General features: G+C 36.1%; 1 protein-coding gene across 2 annotated transcripts in view; it reads right to left on the minus strand.

The window, feature by feature from the left end:
* Window positions 1–21536, minus strand: part of kdm7aa (lysine (K)-specific demethylase 7Aa) — an 80949-nt gene that overhangs the window by 15755 nt on the left and 43658 nt on the right. Inside the window, exons 1-7 of one of the 2 annotated variants that reach the window (XM_048155088.1) lie at window positions 15436–15584; window positions 4004–4089; window positions 3799–3916; window positions 3477–3637; window positions 769–910; window positions 323–509; window positions 42–204 (exon numbers count right to left, since the gene is read on the minus strand). In XM_048155088.1, coding sequence (XP_048011045.1) covers window positions 42–204; window positions 323–509; window positions 769–910; window positions 3477–3637; window positions 3799–3916; window positions 4004–4089; window positions 15436–15533 — 955 coding nt within the window. In that variant the 5' untranslated portion in view covers window positions 15534–15584. Of the gene's footprint in view, window positions 1–41; window positions 205–322; window positions 510–768; window positions 911–3476; window positions 3638–3798; window positions 3917–4003; window positions 4090–15435; window positions 15585–21536 lie in introns of those variants that run through there. The other variant, XM_048155089.1, reaches the window with a different exon arrangement.

Here is a 21536-nt window from a genome sequence, read left to right on the forward strand (position 1 = left end):
CAAATAGTGATTCAAATGTTTGGCTAATTCTGTGTTCTCACCAGTGGGGAGGAATATGGTAGTTCCCTGCTTCACCACACATTTGTAACACTTGTCGACTTTTTCCCCAAAGAATACTTCGCTCTGATTGGGTGACGAGCTCCAGGACTCATATAGTGCAAGGTTAGCCTTAGTTGGCTTGATCAAGTAGAAAATCTTCTCTCCCTGTGCACACAAACACAAAAATTCACATGACTGGAGCGCCACAAATTACTCATGAATCCTATACAAAGGTACACTTCATAAAACAGATTCACATCATCAATCAGGCCACAGTTCTTACCCAAAGAACATGATACCACACTGAAGTTCCTCCAAAGTCGATGTGGAAGTCTGTGTAACTGTTTTTCATTCCCATGAGACAATACTTCTGCACAAATGGTTTGGGGAAGAACGAGTCGTCAGGCCAGTAGTTCTCCACCCAGGACATCTTCTGTGCTATTTCAGGAACCTCCACCAAATCAGCCATCCTACAATAGAGCAGGAAACAAAAATTTGATTTCAATCAAGCACTTGTATGTACTAAATGTTAGTTGAATTTATGTAGGTAATAAAATAGTAGCTACATAATTGTATATCAGGTCCCAAAAACAATCTTGCTTTAAAATACACTAATTTTAATGTGACCCAAGTGTACACTTTATGTTATTTTAACCAGTAGAGTAAAGTCATTTGCAGTGAAGTTATGTTGCATAGAAAGAAAACTGATGGTTTTTCACACAGACATACTTTGTATCAGAGAACTCCAGGCTGATAACATTCAAAACTTTGGCCTTTTCAGGTTGATAGTAATATTTCACAAACTCTCCCAGCTTCAGCTTGCTGTCTGCCTGTCTTGCGACATCAATAACGTCGATGACTTTATTTGCACCTGGAAAAAGAAAGCGGATATTTTCATTTTCATTCGGATATTGGGTGTGTGTTTCAGGGCAGATTTTCTCATGCGTCAATTCTCTGCTATATATTCTGTATGTCGGTTTCACAAAGTCTGTAATAAGGTTTTTGAGAGACACAGCTGCAGGGCCGCAAATCACAAAAGACAGCTGAGGACCGGAAACGACGCTGGACAGATGGTGGTGAAGTGACTGCAGTCCCTCAACACACACACAGCTGGTCAGCGTCTGATGACAGGGAACAGCTGGAGGAACAGTCCCACAAAACCTTAAATGTGAAAGACTCAAAGCCAAAGTTGTGAAACGGACATGGAACTGCAAAACTGCAGTGCTTTTGAACCAATGCTGATATTTTTATGATCACCATGCATTCATTTCCAGCAATACTGATTTTAAAACGTCTGTAGACAACATTTAAATTATTTTTTTTCCCCTCAACCTCTATGCAAAATCCAGACTCCAAACGCACATATTTGAAGTATATCCATGCTGCTTTTTCCACACAATCCAAGTAAATAGGCCAGTGTTATTTTAATATTCATATAGCCTACTATTAATATTTTGTATTAGCTTTTATTTTGATATTTAGAGCTTTCATTTTAATTTTAGTTTAAGTTTTAATAATTGTATGTGTATTTAGTTTTTCCTTTTAATATTTCTATACAGCTTTAATTTATTTTTATTTCAGGTTTAGAAATGTTACCACTTCAATTTAAACTTATGTTAGTTTCAAGACAATGTTTATAATTTTCATTTGTTTTTTTTGTTTGTTTGTTTGTTTAAATTTCTCATCTAATATTTACATTCTATTTCAAATACCAATTTAAAAAAAATATTTTTAGTGTAAGTTAACAATAACATTTACGAGTTTTTTTCTTGTAATTTAACGAATTTATTCTCAACATTTTATCTCGACTTTTTCCTTGAAATTTAACGAGTTTTTTCTCGTAATTTAATGAGTTTATTCTCAACATTTTATCTCGACTTTTTTCTTGAAATTTAACGAGTTTTTTCTCGAATTTATTTTACGACTTTTTTCTTGAAATTTTTTCTTGTAATTTAATGAGTTTATTCTCAACATTTTATCTCAACCTTTTTCTCAAAATTTAACGAGTTTTTTTTCCTCGCAATTTAACGAAATTTATTCTCAACATTTTATCTCGACTTTTTTCTCAAAATTTAACAAGTTTTTTTTCCTCTTAATTTAACGAGTTTATTCTCAACATTTTATCTCGACTTTTTTCTTGAAATTTAACGAGTTTTTTCTCGTAATTTAACGAGTTTTTTCTTTAAATTTAACAACTTTAATCTTGAGATGGTTTTATTTTTTTATTATTGCTTGGCCCTAATCCTCTTCCGTACATAACTAATGAGGACTAGATTTGTTGACTAACAAAAAACTAACACAAAGTAGTCCAATAAACTTGCACTATATTCAAAGTTTTCTGAAGCTGCAGGATAACTTATTTGAGAAACATACTGAAAATTAGTCTTGACAGTCCCAGTCGCTATTCACTTTCATTTTATGGAAAAGAGCAGCTTGAACATTCTGCCAAACATCTTTTATGTTCTACAGAAGAAAGTCATACAGGTTTGGAATGACATGAGGGTAAATTATGTAAATGACGACAATTTCCAATTTAACTTCCTTTTAAAATTGTTGCTCTGATAAATGTTGCATACAATTAATTAAAGTCTGACAGTCTGACAACAAACAATATTCTTTTTTTAAATTTGTCCATACATGGAAGAATGCGTGTTTCTCATAATGTCTATCTTTTCTAAGAAAAGAAAAGCAGGTGGAGGGAGAAAATGGAAGAAACGACAGACAGAGAAGGTTAGTGGCCTTTTGTCTGTGCCCAACTGGCTAGGTAACATGATCTGTTGAGTGCACCCCACACACACACACACACACACACACACACACACACACACACACACACACACACACACACACACACACACACACCCCTCTTCCCCTCGACACCTGTTACTATTAAAACAGTTCCAGCTTAAAGATCAGCGGCGTGCGAAAGAGGGAGCCATGTAACATAAGCATTGAGATAAAACAGCCCTATTGGGAACCTGAGCTCAGTCTGGCGGTGCTGTACAACAGCTTTGTAACTGGAGATGAAATGTTCTAGGTCTAATGTAGAGGAGAGAGGAGATAACCTCCAGAGCTGTACAGGAGTCCGGTCCAGACCCATTCACTACCAGCACGGACGGATAACCACAATCACAATGGCACTTGGTAACCTAACACTCCAATGTGTTTAAAGTTGTTCAAAAAAAACTACTTGTTAGCTTTAAAAAAAGATAATGACTCCTCAAATGACCGACCCCAAACTTCCGAACAGCATATATGCACAAATAATATAAATAATAATCTGATTATATAATGTGTGTGTCAGGTTATGTGTACAAATGTAATCTTGAAATGTTATCTAAATGCTTCTCTTTTGCTCTAGTGCCCCACTTGCCAGACACTCTCCTGAGCTGTTATCTGATAAAGCATAATGCAATACACACAAACTTAGGTCTTACCAACATAATGCTCCACATCGCTGACAGAGAAAGAAGGAGAGGGCAGTTTAAGACCCAGTCCATCCAGGTCATGCACCACTATGGGGTAACGGAAGCCCTCCCTCTCCAGGAAGCTTTGGGTCACCTGACTCCCATGCATTGGCACCAGAATCTCATTGCCACTTTGGAACAGCCAAGACACACAAATCAATTGCAAGTCTTATCAGGTAGGTGCAAATTTCAAAGCCGTAACACATGACTGCATATGTCCTTAAAACACATTAGACATCAAAGTAGGAAAGTTTGACATCTAAATCAAGTTATTATCCAGAGGTGCTTGTACCTGGCAAAGCTCCTGGCCTGGAGTTCCTGCACAAACACAGCAGTTCCTGCCTGGACGGGGCGTGTGCCATCATTTGGCTCTGTGTAGTCATGCCTGTGCCAGTTGTTATGTTTTTTCACTGAGAAAAAAGAAAGAAATATTCATAAGACTGATCTTTGGAAACAACAAAAGGAATTAAGAAACACGTGTACATGCACACACTTACTCATGGAGGGTCCGTGGATGGGCTCACAGTTGGGACAGTGATAAACATCGATATCAGCAGCATGGTGCTCCACTACCTGAACACAACTGAAAAAAGGCAAGCAAGATGAGTACCTAATAAATATATAGAATTCTGCCACAACCACCCATCTGAATGTTGCAGTAGACACTTGAAAACACAAACAAGCCTAAATCTTAAACTTTAAACTTGAGTTAATAAACTTTAGCATTGCTCTATTTTGAATTTTACCACACAGAAATTGCTTTTTAAAAGACTACAACAAACTGGTAGGGACTACGACAAGCTTCTTCCCAGGTTGGTGATATCACAAACCCCAAAACTTGCATAAACCCTAACCCCGAGAACATGGAACAAAGGGGGCGAGGCCATATTGGGCTGCTTTAGAGAAGAGGAAGAGTTGTTGTAGTAGAGTGTTGTTACCATGTTGTCATTTTACGCCGGACTGCTTCAGAAACGAGGGTCAATTCAATGCTGGATTTGCACAAAAGTTGACGGCACATGCTAGTCGATGAGTTGAATCAACTCCACAGCAACTACATAAATTTATCTACTAACCATTCAGAAATGTCCAGTTGCACTCTAAAAGTTGTAACTTCTTCCTTAGACTCTCCATCAGTGTCCGACTCCGGTTTGAACAATGTAAGGCTGGACACAGTTACTGACAATCGTCATTTTGGCAGCGTGAGATTCTCCAGTTTTGTTGTTGTTGAGCAACCGAAGCATGAGCTGTTAAAGCTCCACCCTCTTTTGGAAAGGGGGCAGGGAGCAGCAGCTCATTTGCATTTAAAGGGACACACAAATTACCCAAATTGAGGCAAATTTGACAAGCTATAATAAATGATCTGTGGGGTATTTTGAGCTGAAACTTCAGACACATTCTGGGGACACCTGAGACTTATATTACATCTTGTGAAAAGGGGCATTATTGGTCCCCTTTAATAACTTATGTTGTAGTCACTGTATGCATTTTACCTGCATTTTTACCTGCATAGTAAAATAAAACCTTTAGCTGTAGTTTGCCTTTTTTTGCCAAATAATTGTCAAAAAAATTGTCAAATTTAGTATTTTGTTCTTCCCTCATATTTATAATTAAAATAAATAAATAAATAAATAAAATATTTTCTTCATATTTTGATGGTTTAAATAGAACTTGTAGGGTCTTTAAAAATCTAATCCAATATCCTATGATCAAAATTAATTTACAAATTACAAATTAAACCAAAAACAATCACATTACTTAATAATATAGAATTTAAAATGGGTCACCAATGTCCCCCAATGAATGGCTGTTAGCAGACCCTACTGGTGAATATGGCCCTACATGTCCAATGTGCCTTTTTCTAAACTGAATCAATGCCGGTAATGTTCTATGTTGCATGGTATAATGGCACCATTATCTCAGCTTATCAGAAAATGTAACAAACGTCAAAATCTTTACATAGTTTACCACTGCATACGTCAGTGTTGCATCACAATTGTGGGATTTCCTCCACCATCCATGTCACTCAAACCGCAGGCCAAGTCACATTGTTTAAAAAAAAGCCAAACCACAACCACAACCATAATGCTCAGCCACCCACACAAACACACATTCCAAAGGTTCATTTCAGAGTCATTCTGCCAACCATGTGAAATCAGCTAGCTGTTTTGACAGTCCAGCAGCAAGAGATTTACTGATTCCGAGACAAGTCAAACAACAACAGAACACGGAAAAGTGCTAACAATCTCACGGATGCGTTTACTGATATTTGCTCTATTTTTCCTGTAGCTTACATATTAGCTACTTGTTGGTCATACAAGAACACTACAACTGTCTAAACTAAATGTGGCAAAAGGTCAAAATCTCCAAGAAATGGCTGCATGTCAAATCATTAATTAAATCTTTTAAAAATCATAAATTCAGGCACTTCAGCTGACCACAACAACCCTGTTATCTTTCAAATTGGCCCAGCTACTGCACAAAAGCATTATGCGCAAACGTGACTCTTTAAAAAGGAAGGACTTACTTTTATGCAGCCAAAATATTGAGAATTCTGCACTTGCAGTCTCATGGCCTTTGCCGACATATGTCCAAGTCTACAAACTGGTAGGCTGTCCCATTTATCGATTTACAATTCAGATGAGTGCACATGGGCGGCAACTATGCTCCCTTGATACACTCTTTTGCTGTACCCACACTCGTGCAGACTTCACAGCGGACTATTACCTACAAGTGTATGAGGCATTGCGTCACACATTCTGGCCCCGTCCCAAATGGTGCCCTTGTGTCCCCCCTTGAATCCACAATTTGGAGACATAATGCCCAGTAGTCAGATAGTAGTACTGGCATAGCACCACCTTTTGAGCACCCTTCTAAGATCTAAAATGACAAATGGGACACCCTACGACCTCAGACTTCAAGTGGTCAATGCAAGTCTGTACACCTTATGGTCTGTAGATTGCTAGATGTTGCTGTAATATGAGTACATATGAAAGCGCTATATGAATGCGTCATTCGTTCATTCATTTATTCATTCATAATCATGTATTTCAAGAGGGGTTTTGATTCTTTTTTGAGTTTAAATAATCCTGCTGTAAACGCATTGGCTCTCTCTTCCATCAGAATAGAGATAACATCAAGAGAGGATACTGTGCTATATGGGGCTGTTAAAATCAGCAGGGGACTTCAGCAGAGAGGTGATTCTCCTCAAAGAAAAGACAGCCTTTGAACACAGGCAACGGACTGAGTGTTCTTCTGTCTAAGCTTTGATCTCCTCATTATTGCAGGAAACTGTAAGAAAGACCAAGTAGAACCAGGTAGCAAAAGCTGTTGTCATCCCAGAAGAGGTAAAAGCCCCAATATATGGTAGAGTTCTTTTTTTGTTTTGTTTTTTTTGCTTGTGGGTAAAAAGGCCTTAGAAATACCTTTGCAGCAGTATACTGTTAGCGAACATCCCAAAGCCACCCAAGCTGCAAACTACAAACGAACTTCGTTTTCGCCTGACTTTGCTCGAAATTACATCACACTTGTTCGTTCAATGATTTCACTCCAAGTATATCAGGGCCTTAAATGTTTATTGGCTTAATCTCCTTTATAGGCAATACCATCAATACTGCTATCAGTGTTCCCATGAGGAGATTTTTTACTGCGACCTAACATAACTAAATTGCAGTTTTGCTTTTGAGATTAATGCTGACACATTCATCCTTTGCATGCAGTTCATAATATTTAGTCGATCCTCAAAGAAGATTTTTACCATATTTTTTCGATACAGGCAGGATTTGTTTGTCAGACACCATCAGAAGACAACAACGAACAAAGTTGATATCGTCATTAATGTTAAATTAACATTTAGATTGTGCTTAATGAAGGGTCAGTTTGATTGAATAAAGTTTTTTTTGTTTTATTTTTCTTTATTTTTCAGTTTGTCAGTTTGATTGAATAAAGTTTTTTTTGTTTTATTTTTCTTTATTTTTCTGTGAAAATAAGACAAATTTGCCAGCTCTTTCAAGCATTGCAGTATCGGTACTGGTTTATATTAGCCGCTTTTCCACTGTCGGGCCAGTGCGAGCCAGGGCTAACAGCGTGCCGGGCTGGGCCTATGGCCACAGACCTTAGGCACCGAGGCCAAAATCAAGTTGCATTTCCACTGTCGGTCCGCAGCGCTGATCTAAAAACCACCCTTAAACACACCTCCCTTGATCAAACGTCACACAACCCAACCCATTTCAGCGTGTAGACCATCACTGATTATGATTAGCTCCGCCTTTCACCTCGACCGCGCCTCAAGCCCCAGCTGGCCCGCTTTGGACCAAGGTTTTCAGCAGGCCGAAAAACCCGTGCCTTTGGCACCGAGGAAGCACCGAAGAGGCACGATCAAGCCCCGGAAGTGACAGTGGAAACGCGACCGGCCCTGGCACGCACTAGCATGCCCGCCTTTGGCCCGGCAGTGGAAACGCAGCTACTGAGTATTTAATTGTTCATGTTCATTTCCTCCATTTTTACATTTGGATTATATTTGCCATCATCTAGAGCTGCACAATTCTGACTGAGATTTTTTGTTTAAATTAGAGATCACGATTCTCCCACAATTCTGAATAGAAAACTAGAAAATATAACACAATTTACTAAAATGTTACAAAATGCTCTGAGAAAATGTCTTTTTCAAAAATATTTTATTAATTAGATTTTTTTTAATTGGTTCGAATGAATGATTCATTGACTCACTTATTTTATTATTGGATGAATCAGTGATTTTGAACAAATCTCTTAAATCTTTCAATGACAAATCCATTTTTTAATAGTCACTTAACATCACCTACTGGCGTAACAATGTAATCGATACAATCCTTATTTGAAGCGTCAAGTTACTTTCAAAAGGTGATTTACTCTATTTTGATCACTACTATAGACGTCAGTGTATCTAAAATATAAACTTTTATCCAGTACTTCTGTGACAATTTGAATTATTGAAACTGTGTGTTTGAAAAGATTGTTTGTGAAGCCGTTTCATACCTATACATGACCGGCAGTGTGAACACAGATTTGAAGGTTCACTATGATTGTACTTGTCAAAGGTTTAATAGACACAGCTGAATCGTTGTCATTGTGGGTGAAAATCATGATCTTTTAACGATTAATCGTGCAGCTCAACCATCATCTAATGCTCATTAAAAATTAACGTTAATACAATGTTAATAATACTGTGAAATGTAATATTTATAAAATCTCAAAATGAATGCCCATATTTTATACTGTGTATTATAATGTTGTGATGTCTAAATTCACTTGTAGCGCTGGATTTGTTTAATTTATGTAGACAATATACAAATTTATATCTTTAATATTTATTTAATATTAAATATATTTATATAAATATTTAACTTATATAACCATAATACAACATATGATGCATTTTATTATCAGTGCATCACTATTAATTATGATCGCATAAATCTCAAGATTCTGGAGGGACTGCAGTGTGGAGCTGTACACTTGTTGTCTGAAAAGACAATCCAAAGGCTGCAGCATTCATCGGATGTTTGTCTTTTACTCCTGTGATACAATCCCAGTCTCCAAACGGGATGGCTTGAACCAGTGCCCTGACTCCAGCTCATGCTGCGTCACCTCGGTATCACAGCCAGACATGCGATGACACATGAGCAGATGGGGGTGGAAGGGTTTATGGATGAATGACTCTACACCCAGTCTCCTCCTCCACTTCCCTCCTCCGTGAAAAAGACAATGAGGGAAAGAATAGAGAGCTCAGGTCCCGTCCCCCAGTTGATGAATGTACTTAAGTTCTCAGTAGTTTGGACAACATAAAGACCCACACAATTCACATTGCTTCAGTAAAATATAAAACAGTATTTTTACCATATTACCAAACAGGCTCCCACAATGCACTACATATAATCCACACACAATCTCATAATGCCTCAAAGTCATGTTGGAACAATCGCATTTATGAGATGAGTCCACGTGAATGGCACAATAATATCATAATTACCAGATGAAGGATCTTTGAGCATGGAACTTACAAGTTTGCTTTGTGTCAATAAAAAAAAAATAAAAAAAATAAAGGGATAGTTCACCCAAAAATAAAAATTGTCATTAATTACTCACTCTCATGTTGTTCCAAACTTGTAAGACATTCATTCATTTTCGGAACACAAATGAAGATCGTTTTGATTAAATCCGAGCGATTTCTGCCCCTCCATTGACAGCTACCCAACTACCACTTTGACATTTCAAAAAGTTAATAAAGAGCTCATAAAACTAATCGATATGAATTGAGTGGTTTAGTCTAAATTTTCAGAAGAGATGAACAGATTGATGAACAGCAACTATAAAGAGAAAGCTCAACCGAACTTGCTTGACACGCGGGAACAAACCTCTTCCGGAAGCTCAAACGTAACACGAGAATGAACGTCATTGGTTCTCGCATGCATCAAGCAAGCATACTTGAGCTTCCGTTTACCACAAGTGATGTGTGCACTGATGAATGTTTATATGTGAATAAAAGCTTAAATTCAATCTGTTAATCATATAATGTGATCAAGTCTCTTCAGAAAATTTGGTCTAAACCACTCAATTCACATGGATTAGTTTTACAATCTCTTTATGAACTTTTTGAAGAGACAAAGTGTCAGTTGTGTAGCTGTCTACGGAGGGACAGAAAGCTCAGATTTCATCAAAAAGATCTTCATTTGTGTTCTGAAGATGAACGAAAGTCTTACAGGTTTGGAGTGATGTGAGGTTGAGTAATTAATGACAGAATTTTAATTTTTTGGGTGAACTAACCCTTTAATTTGGCAACTTATTATTATAGGCCAAAATCATATTTTCATTGTGATTATTGACTGTACAATATAGTTAAACAAGCTTCATCTTATTGAATTCATTTTATTATATGGAGTTTAACCATCTCTCCCATGATGGCTTTTTATACATGAAGTGCTCCATTCATCTCCCTGTCTTAGTTTCATAACACCATGTGAACCAGGTCAGTGTGCCACATGCCTGGAGTTGAGTCAGCCTTCCTGTCACCTGAGTAACTGATTAACTACCCACCAGGGAACCAAAGGGACTGAAAGCAAAAAATTGTAGAAATGAACCTACTGAACATATTTCCAGTGGCCTGCTTGTCAGAGCACGTATTTTGTGTTACCCCACTGTATATAATTTCTATACTATACACTGTATACATATTCAGCAAGCGATAAGGTATGGGATGCCATGCAATATTATGCAAATCACAAAAATAAGTGCCTTACTGCTTTTAAAATAGTTACTACACAAAAAATATTTCATTTTCAAATGTCTAAGTACTTCCAGGTTTGACGACATTAAAGCTGCTTTTTTTCGCCACGTTTTTTCAAATAGCAATGGCAGCTTGGAAGGTTTCTATGCTAAATATTTGTAAAAATATGGTAGTAGTTTTACACAAGAGCATTTAAGGGCTGAAAACATTTTTTAAAAAGTTGACAGAGAAAGTTTATACCGAGCGTTGTGAGACTGCTAAACCTGATCTAAACCAGGTTGGATTTATATGGATTTATCAACTCTAAACCTACTCTGAGACTCTGAGTTTGTTCAACTAGCTTCATGCAACTGGTCTACAGTACACACATACTATGCTGATGATAACATTTGTGTCACATGAAGCGTAAAAACAACTTTGGGCTTAAGCAGAACAATAGACTACAGACTACTGGATCCACATTACTACCTTGGGTTGTGTCAATGGTGAAAGTCAAATGAATACTGCCAACTAAATAGTGACAAATTAAGTGTTCTCATCATTTATTGCCTGTATACTTTCTGAACAAATAAACAAGGCAGTTTCATAGGATTAACACACTACAGAGCAGACAGGGTCACCAAACCAGGCCCTGATTACCGAACACAAATCTTCAGGGCGTCTCTGGTCTGGAAGCGGCTCACACTAGGTTTCTGTTGAGACTCAGAAGCCAATTTAGGATTTAATGAGACATAATGAGTTGAACGGCAAAACATCCATGCAAACCAAGTGACCCCAAGAGGGAAAGTATTTTAACATTGCCTTTACTTGTACTTTCTTCGCAAGCCACATGACTTCACGTTCCTGTCACGAGTGCACACATTCAAGATACAAAGAAAGAGTGAAGTTTAGGCCAGTGTGAATCCATTGTATAATGCAGAAGGATTCCCAACTAGTAATCCAGAGCCAAACAAGTTTACATTAGGTATGGCTAGATGGGGTGTACATACACAAATCTGCTGACCCTATGTGACTCTAAGCCTTTCTTGCTTAGGAAACTTTTAGCCCAGTTCTTGTTAAGTTTTTGTGCTAATTCTTGCGATACCACCATCTTATAGGAACTATTGCATATTACCATGAAACAAAAGTACATCAAAGTGAAATTAATTATCAAAAAATAATAAAAATATAGAGTGGGACTTGGTTCTACCCATCAACTGTTGAGTGAATAGAGGCAGGTCTGAAGTTGATTGTACAAAAGGGATGGGGTTAAGCAGACTAAATGATTGGAAAACTCCGGGAAGCGTCATAAGAGAGAATTCTGTCATTTCACTGGAAGATCAGAATTATGACATTTTGATTAAAAATGACCACGTCAAAACAAATTTTCTGCCCACTATTTGTCGACTAACCGTTAGTTGACGAGAAGAGGCTTAGTTGACCAAAATTTTATTAGTTGCAGGAAAAAAAAATCCAAAGGAAGCGGCGAAGTCATGCAGTATGTGATGGACACGTCATTAACAGCTGGACATTCAAATGCTCACCTAACATTCATCAACCTCAAATATGGCTTATCATCTCAAACATGTAAGTAGTAGCAACTTTACATGACCGCTCGCTCTAACGTTAACCTAGAAAAATATGGGCTATTCAAATGTTTGTGTGGAGTGTGAAAGATGAATAGTAGCACACTTACAGCATGACAGCTAGTATGGATAGAGGCGCCGGTGCGATCACTTGCACTTAAAATGCTCAATTTTTGGTCATACAGATAAGAGTAATACATCTTTTGAATCTGTAAAGAGTCTACTTTAATTTGTAGGGCTGGGCGATATATCGCATGCGATTGTCACGCGCATTTCGTCAGTAAAGCCGGTTCCCTGATTACCGCTAAATCGCCATCACCTGCTTTCAAATGGAGCGGCATTTAATAGACAGAGCTGTAGTTCACTGACAAGCTACGCAATATCGCGTTCATTATCGAAGGCAATTAATCTGCGATATGAACGCGATATTGGCTTGTCAGTGAACTACGGCTCTGTCTATTAAATGCCGCTCCATTTGAAAGCAGGTGATGGCGATTTAGCGGTAATCAGGGAACAGGCTTTACTGACGAAATGCGCGTGACAATCGCATGCGATATATCGGTCAGCCCTATTAATTTGTGTGCACTCACAATATCAACAAAACGTGCTTTTGTAAAATAATGAAAGCAAACAGGGTGCACTTTCTGTAGTCTATCTCTGTGAACTTGAGCGCGAAAAATAAAAGAGAAAAGAACCAAAACTTGCCTCACAGACATTAAAAAAAAAAATCTATAGAAAGCAAAATGTCTACTTTTAAATGAACCAATTCAAATGGAAAACAAATATTCCCAGATTATGTAATCCATATGAAACGTATAGTAGCGTCCACTACTGCGAAGATGACAAGTCAGCATCGTCAACTTCATCACTGCAGCCGAAAATACAGAAAACACTAGTTTATCAATGAATTATTAAAATGTTAAAGCAATCTCCTTGCTGTTTTTCCCCCTGACGCATTCATAATCATTACTTCTGATGGTGCGCTGTGGCATGCGCTTGAGCGCTGATTAGGCTATGTAGACATTAAAGGCTCTTTATTATGATTTATATGGTTTATTAATAAATGTGCGATTAGTCGACTAATCGCTTAAAATGAAGTCGACCAGAAAAATCTTTAGTCGAGGGCAGCCCTAGTACTATTTTATGTAACATTATGTGTAACGTAACATGCATGGATGAATAGAGTTATAACACGATCAATAACAGACTATGTGCTTTTCATGCCGATTTTAAGATACATTTATTTTAAGACTGTTTCAAGACCAGTCCAATAGTGAAAAGTCAAGCCTAAATAAACCAATGCATTCCTGAAGTTTCCAATTGACACTGAGCATTAAGAGGTTTAACAGCTAATGGAAAATGTAGATTTATGTGTTTTGGCTTCTTTGACGGCACTCAGGTCCACAGAAATTTGTTTACTTTCAGTCTGAAATGGACAAAAGATAGTCTCAACCTGAGATTTTTTCCAGACTGCGTATTGAACTTGCAGCTCCATCAATCAGCAGATCTATGGCCTAAAACTCACCTGTAAGCCTCAAAAATCTGAGGTCTCATTATACAAATCACAACCTGCTATAACTCTCCTTTTAAAGAAATCCAAGCTTAACATCACATGCCCTAAGGGTTAGATTAAACCGTGTCTTTTATAGTGATTGATTCACAGGTTCAGACACACGTTCGCCTCACGTGCATTCGGGAAGAACATTCTGCCACACTTTTTGGAGTGGAAATTCTACAATAGACGTTTCACATATTTGATTCTGGAAAATTGCGTCACGTCAATCTAGATGCGCAGAAGTGAAGTGATACCGAGCGTGTCGTAATGATTTTGTGCGTCACTGACACTGCAGAATTACAGTCATTTCCCTCACTTCTTCTTCTGGCCTGCGAAGGCACCAGTCTTTGTTTCGCACTTTGGGGAATCTGGCAGCTCCGTAAAGTTATGCAAGACTTAATTCTCAACACCCGCACAACCACTCACTGTATACCAGCAGTTACTTCACAAAACAGGAAGGACAGCTGAGCTCTGGCTCTTTTACAGAGAAGATTCTGTCTTGATGCTTAAAGGCAGCTACTTTTGACAGAACGCCAAAAATATTGGCGTGCCAAGATAGAAAGGCTTTTTTTGTTTGTTTGTGTATCTACTTATCAAAAAAAGTTTTGTTCTGCCAAGCACTAGAAGTGTTCATATTGCACAACTTGTCTTGCCACATAAAACAATTATACACAAGGGAACATGACATGCTCAGACATTATTATCATATATACACACAATTTTGTATGCATACTTGGCAAGACATCCCATTGATGTCTATTAATCTCAAATTAAGCCAATTATGTTTATTACAGACTAACCCTAAACCTTTGGAACTGTATGTGAAAAATGTATTTAGTATGTTAATTATTTAGGCTAGCACACATCTGAAATATGTGTATATATATATATATATATATATATATATATATATATATATATATATATATATATATATATATATATATTTATTTATTATGTATATATGTATACATACACACCCTTTGGAAACTGTAGTAAATAGTATACTTTGCCAGAAACTATGGTTACGATGGTGATTAGAAACCCATCTGCACACATCTGAAATCAAGAATAAAAACTTTTGGCTAATAGCCATATAAGTCACAAAATGGATTATTTTGGCGTTAAATCTGAGCTATAAAGTGAGATAAAAACTGTTTTCTCCAAGTTCAGCAAAGCATGTCAAGCTCAATTTAAATGTCTAGTTTCATAACACACACATACAGATGAGCCATGTGGCTTTTGGCAGCTCACTTCTACAGGAAAGCAGGATAATCTAATCCTGAGAGAAGGATTGTTGGAGGCAGGTTGTCTTAAAAGTTCCTCTTACACATTTATCATGAATAAATCTGACAGAAATCTATCAATAACGCTCAAAACACATGCGAGTCGATCGTGATCGCGCACCGTCATATTTAAATACCCCCAAAGCGCGTCACCAACACTTTCACATGACACCCTCGATTTACAACAAAAATACCCCCGTGGCAAGGCAGCCTGTATATACCAACCGTCACACATATGTTAAATAGACCATAATTTACATACCTGCCGTGAAACCAGTCCTTACAAATGTCGCATTCGATCATAAACCGGTTAACATCATAGGGCCGCCGGCAGACACAGTATAGCGGGGCAGCCGCCATCTTCCTAATGTCCCTAAACAACGCTGAGCACTGAAGGGGCGGGGTTAACGTCAGCGGAATCTCCCGAAGGGAAATAGGGGCGTGGTTAACATAAGCGGAAACTGCCGAAGGAAAATCCGACTAATGCCGACATCAGCGCCTTCCACTGCATACATGGGCTCAAACACGAACACTTAGAGGTTTCAATGAATGAAGAAAGATTGTAGGAGTATCACTTTTCACAATAAAATTCAATTAATACACGGCACTGCTGTTAGAAATCATTATTAGGGTCTAAAATTTATTTTTTGAGTCGGAAACACCATACAGTTCACTGACCTACATGTCAAATGACATACAGGCACAGCCTGAGGCGAGAGACACTAAAAATAAAGCAAGTGTATAATATAAATTGTTAACCAGGTTTGATAGCTACTAAAGAATCACAGACTTTGCCAATTTGTATTCCATTTAGGGTTTTTAATATCAAAAGAAATAACAGACGCTTTATTTATAATAAAGAGTGATCAAATGCCAAATGAAGTACGCAAAGGTAGACTATACAGGTAAAGAGGCAGGGGTAATTGTAACGATTGAACAGAAGAATATACAAACATCTCCAGTGTATTAATTCAGAATCAGCGTGCCGCACGTGAACTACGTGATCAGCGGCGTTCTGCGACATGCGCAGATAGCAGCTGGGGGGAGGGGCTACACACAAATCACACTGCACTGGCAATTCTTTCTTTCTTTTATTGCCATGGCTGTACAAATATTATTATATATATATATATATATATATATATATATATATATATATATATATATATATATATATATATATATATATAACACACGTTGACACATTAACTAAATATCAAATATAGATACATTATGAATACATAAATATTGATATTTCATACAATTTTTCTACAACACTGATACAAATTCACATTATAAACAAACACTGTAAATAAAGTATTGTTAAAGATATAATGAAATATATAAAAAATGTGTGTATATATGTATCACATGGGGCAATAATAAGCTGTCATGATGTTTTCCAAGTCTTCATGAAGTAGCTGATCAGTTTTAATGGTTTCACGAATAATTTGGGATGGAGGGATTCAAATTAACTTTTTAAAATGAATTTAAGACAAGTAATGGTGAAGGCGAAAATTGGAGTTTGACTTGTGCGCCATCTGGCGTTAGATAGATGAATGTGACATGACCATGTTATTTACTGATTTGCCTGCATTAATTGACTTTATATAGGCCTAGCATGTGCACTACCAGTCAAAAGTTTGGGAACATTGCTATTTTTAATGTTTTTGAGTGTCTTATGCTCATTAAGGCTGCATTTATTTCATAATAAATACAGAAAAAACAATAATATTGTGAAATATTATTACAATGGTTTTCTATTTTAATATACTTTAAAATCTAATCTATTTCTGTGATCAAAGCTGAATTTTCAGCATCATTACTCCAGTCTTCAGTGTCACATGATCCTTCAGAAATCATTGTAATATGCTGATTTATTATCAATGTTGGAAACAGTTGTGCTGCTTATTATTTTATAACCTGAGATACTTTTTCAGGATTTTTCGATGAATAAAAAGTAAAAAAATATCAGCATTTATTTAAAATAGAAATCTTTTGTAACAATATACACTACCGTTCAAAGGTTTGGGGTCAGTAATTTTTTTTCTTTCTTTTTTTTTTTTGAAATAAATACATACTTTTATTCGGCACGGATGTGTTAAATTGATAAAAAAAAAAAGTGATAGTAAAGATTTATATTGTTAGAAAAGATTTATATTTTGAATAAATGCTGTTCTTTTTAACCTTTTATTCATCAATGAATCCTGAAAAAAGTATCACAGGTTCCAAAAAAAAATATTAAGCAACACACCTGTCCAACATTGATAATAACTGAGTATCAAATCAGCATATTAGAATGATTTCTGAAGGATCATGTGACACTGAAGACTGGAGTAATGATGCTGAAAATTCAGCTTTGCATCACTGAAATAAATGATATTTTAAAGTATATTAAAATAGAAAACCATAATTTTAAATTATAATAATATTTCACAATATTGTTTTTTCTGTATTTATTATGAAATAAATGCAGCCTTAATGAGCATAAGAGACTTCGTTCAAAAACATAAAAAAAAATAGTAATGTTTCCAAACTTTTGACTGGTAGTGCATATATATATATATATATATATATATATATATATATATATATATATATATATATATATATATATATATATATATATATATATACACACACAGTGGGTACGGAAAGTATTCAGACCCCCACTGTGCTCTTAGGAACCTTAAGTGCAGCAGAATTTTTTTGTAACCTTGGGCAGATCTGTGCCTTGCCACAATTCTGTCTCTGAGCTCTTCAGGCAGTTCCTTTGACCTCATGATTCTCATTTGCTCTGACATGCACTGTGAGCTGTAAGGTCTTATATAGACAGGTGTGTGGCTTTCCTAATCAAGTCCAATCAGTATAATCAAACACAGCTGGACTCAAATGAAGGTGTAGAACCATCTCAAGGATGATCAGAAGAAATGGACAGCTCCTGAGTTAATTATATGAGTGTCACAGAAAAGGGTCTGAATACTTAGGACCATGTGATATTTCAGTTTTTCTTTTTTAATAAATCTGCGAAAATATCAACAATTCTGTGTTTTCTGTCAATATGGGGTGCTGTGTGTACATTAATGAGGAAAAAAAAGAACTTAAATGATTTTAGCAAATGGCTGCAATATAACAAAGAGTGAAAAATTTAAGGGGGTCTGAATACTTTCCGTACCCACTGTGTATATATAGTCATAATTGTAGTTGTAGTAGGCCTACTTGTAATTGTAGCTGTAGTATTTATTTTCAATTAATCCCAGAACTGCTTAATTTTATTGACCACAGTGAGCAAAACTTTTTTTACTGTGGTGATTTTATTGATATCAGTGTATCTGGTATAAATGATTGATTAAAATGCGTTTTAATTATTATAAGTGATCAGTGTTGAGCTTGTTACTCAAAAAATGTAATTTACTACTCGTTACTACTGCTTTTAAAAGTAGTATTATTACTTATTACTTTCTGGCACAGTAAACAGTTACACTACTAGTTATATTACGTTTCCTTTACAGCCCACAGAAGTTGCAATTTTGTATCTTCCCCATAAAATTATTCTAAAATGTTTCTAACAACATATTTCTGCCTCATCATTTGACCAAAATCCACATTGGATTGTTTTTAGAAGTTATTACAAACACTCGATGGTGACTGATAGTGACTTTTAAGTAGAAGTATTGTATTAATCTCATTAATTGTCATGTGTATCTTGAAGCTAATTAGCTATAATTTCTGTTACCCATATACGATTATATTTCATGATGTATTTTATCAAAAGAAATCACATAAGTTCATAAGAAAATGTTTTGTTTTCCAAAAAGATTTTTAATTATAGTAATATAATTTATATCGGTGGGCAAGCCATAAAATGCCAGACTAAAGTAATGCCACAACTTACACAACAGCGTTCAGATCATCTTTTCTCTCGACAAAATCAATCTAATGACAATATTCCCATCCACTGATTCTGAATGTAAGCTTTTCCATATTCAAAGCTTGCCTGCTGCACTGGTGACTTCATGTGTCCATGTGAGTCTTAAAAATTATAAAAATAAATCTAGAAATTATTGAATTGTTGGATTTCAAATCAGTAGTTGTTGAGGCATCAAAAGTAACTAAGAAACAAGCTGTTTTATGGATGGTAACTGTAATATTATTACTGAATTCTTATTAGTAATTAGTTACACTAATAGTAAAAAAAACAGCAAAAAGTAATATTATTACTGTAACTACTTACTAGTAGCTATTTACTGTCCAACACTGTAAGTGATAAACATATTGTCTTTGGCCTCAGTTGTGAGCTCTTCCAGCAGTGAGGAGGTCCGAGTCTTTCAGACAACACATACTTAAGGTCTGAGTGATGCTCATATATGTATATTGAGATTGAGAACTTGGCTTGTTGGTTAGGAGAAACAAGTAAAACAGCATTTCAATGTACAACAGATTCAGAAGAAGAGGATGGCCAAGATTATTCAGCACAAAGACACATGAGCCAATGCCTGGAGACAGTCTTTATTGCAGTGGTTCTACATATATGTTACACAATGTTTCTCAGTGGCCACTAGATGTAGCTAGAAATCACTGTGTGTTCTGGTTTTGTATGTTCTCTTATTGGAAACAATGGGAAGGTATATTGTTCATTTCACATTCTTGCTCAGATTGTCACTTTGTCCTGTGTCTGGTTGTCCAGTTAGTTTGTGTATATGTTATAGTAGTTTATCTTTTTTTAAATATACATTGGTAGATGTCTTGTAAAATTTGACTCTACTGATGCTGGTATCAGTTTATCCATAAAATTACCCTCCAATCAATCCTTCCATTTTAGTTGAGATATTTAGTAGAGTAAGAAGAATCACACTCAAAAACCGAGGAAATGTTACAAATATTTCATAACATGTGAGTGAATTTAGACATGCCAGCTCAAGAAATGTGAAAGTGTTGTGTGAACTGTCAAAATGCGTGTGGGGAATGAGAGGGTGCGAAAACAAGTACAGCTGAAAAACTTGCTAACATCAGGTCAGTGTCAGCGCCAGTCCTCAAAGTCTTACCGTATCAACATTAAACAAGCCAAGAATGAAATCAACTTACTAAATCACCACCCATTTACTGAGATTTAGACCAGGACTTCTAACAAAATCTCTTAAAAACATGTTTACACAACCAGATTTTCTAATGTGTTTACCATGTGCTTCTCGCTATACACTCATATCCTTCCCTCTGAACGTTTAGTGCAAGCACATAAACAGATATGCATGTAAAGATATGTTGCTATATTTTCTAAGTAGAAAAACATGCTGCTTAGATGTTAGTGTTTTGCTATGATGCCAAAATATTCTAAATTGCCTTTCTGTGTGGTTGCTAAGGTGTTGCTAGGTGGGCCAAGACAAAAAGTCAAGATGAATATGGCTCAGGTTCTTTTTTTTTTTTTTTTTAAGTATGAGCAACAGTAGTAAACACCACTAATCGCATATTATACTTCAATGTAAATAATTTAACACATAAACATAACGTTAAATACATCCACACTTTGAAGCCAAGTTAAACACTCTTCAATTACATCACAGGAACAGTCTATCTATAGATGTGCTGACAGGCCGTATTCCAGTGTTTCTGTTGACTTGATAGACTCTTTAACACTTATACATCTTTAAGGGTTTTGTCTAATATATAAAAGATTCACATGCTCATTTTATCACTTGATAAAACATATTTAACCTCATCTCCTCTTCTGGGAAAACCTAATCTGAACCACACGTCCCTGCAGATAAGTGGTGTGTATCAACACATTACTTGTAGATAAGTGGTGTATTTCTCCTCTCCCGTGCCTCTCTATCTGTCTTATGGGACTCTGTGGACCAGTGCACATATATGTATCTCACCAAAAGTGTCTGGCTTCTTCCTGTGAGAGTCTTCACTAACTATATTTTAGGTATAATTTTTTTTCAATTGCCTCCTTTCACCCATGTGATTTTACTACGGAAGAGGATTAGGGCCAAGCAATAATAAAAAAATAAAACCATCTCGAGATTAAAGTTGTTAAATTATGAGAAAAATGTTGTTAAATTTCAAGAAAAAAGTCGAGATAAAATGTTGAGAATAAAGTCATTAAATTACGAGAAAAAAGTAATTTAACGAATTTGTTCTCGTAATTTAATGACTTTTTTCTCATAATTTAATGACTTTATTCTCAACATTTTATCTTGACTTTTTTCTCGAAATTTAACGACATTTTTCTCATAATTTAACGATTTTATTCTCGTAATTTAATGACTTTATTCTCAACATTTTATCTCGACTTTTTTCTCGAAATTTAACGAGTTTTTTCTCGAAATTTAACAACTTTACTCTCGAGATGGTTTTATTTTT

This window comes from Megalobrama amblycephala, linkage group LG14 (genome assembly GCF_018812025.1).
Source record: "Megalobrama amblycephala isolate DHTTF-2021 linkage group LG14, ASM1881202v1, whole genome shotgun sequence".
Classification (NCBI taxonomy): domain Eukaryota; kingdom Metazoa; phylum Chordata; class Actinopteri; order Cypriniformes; family Xenocyprididae; genus Megalobrama; species Megalobrama amblycephala.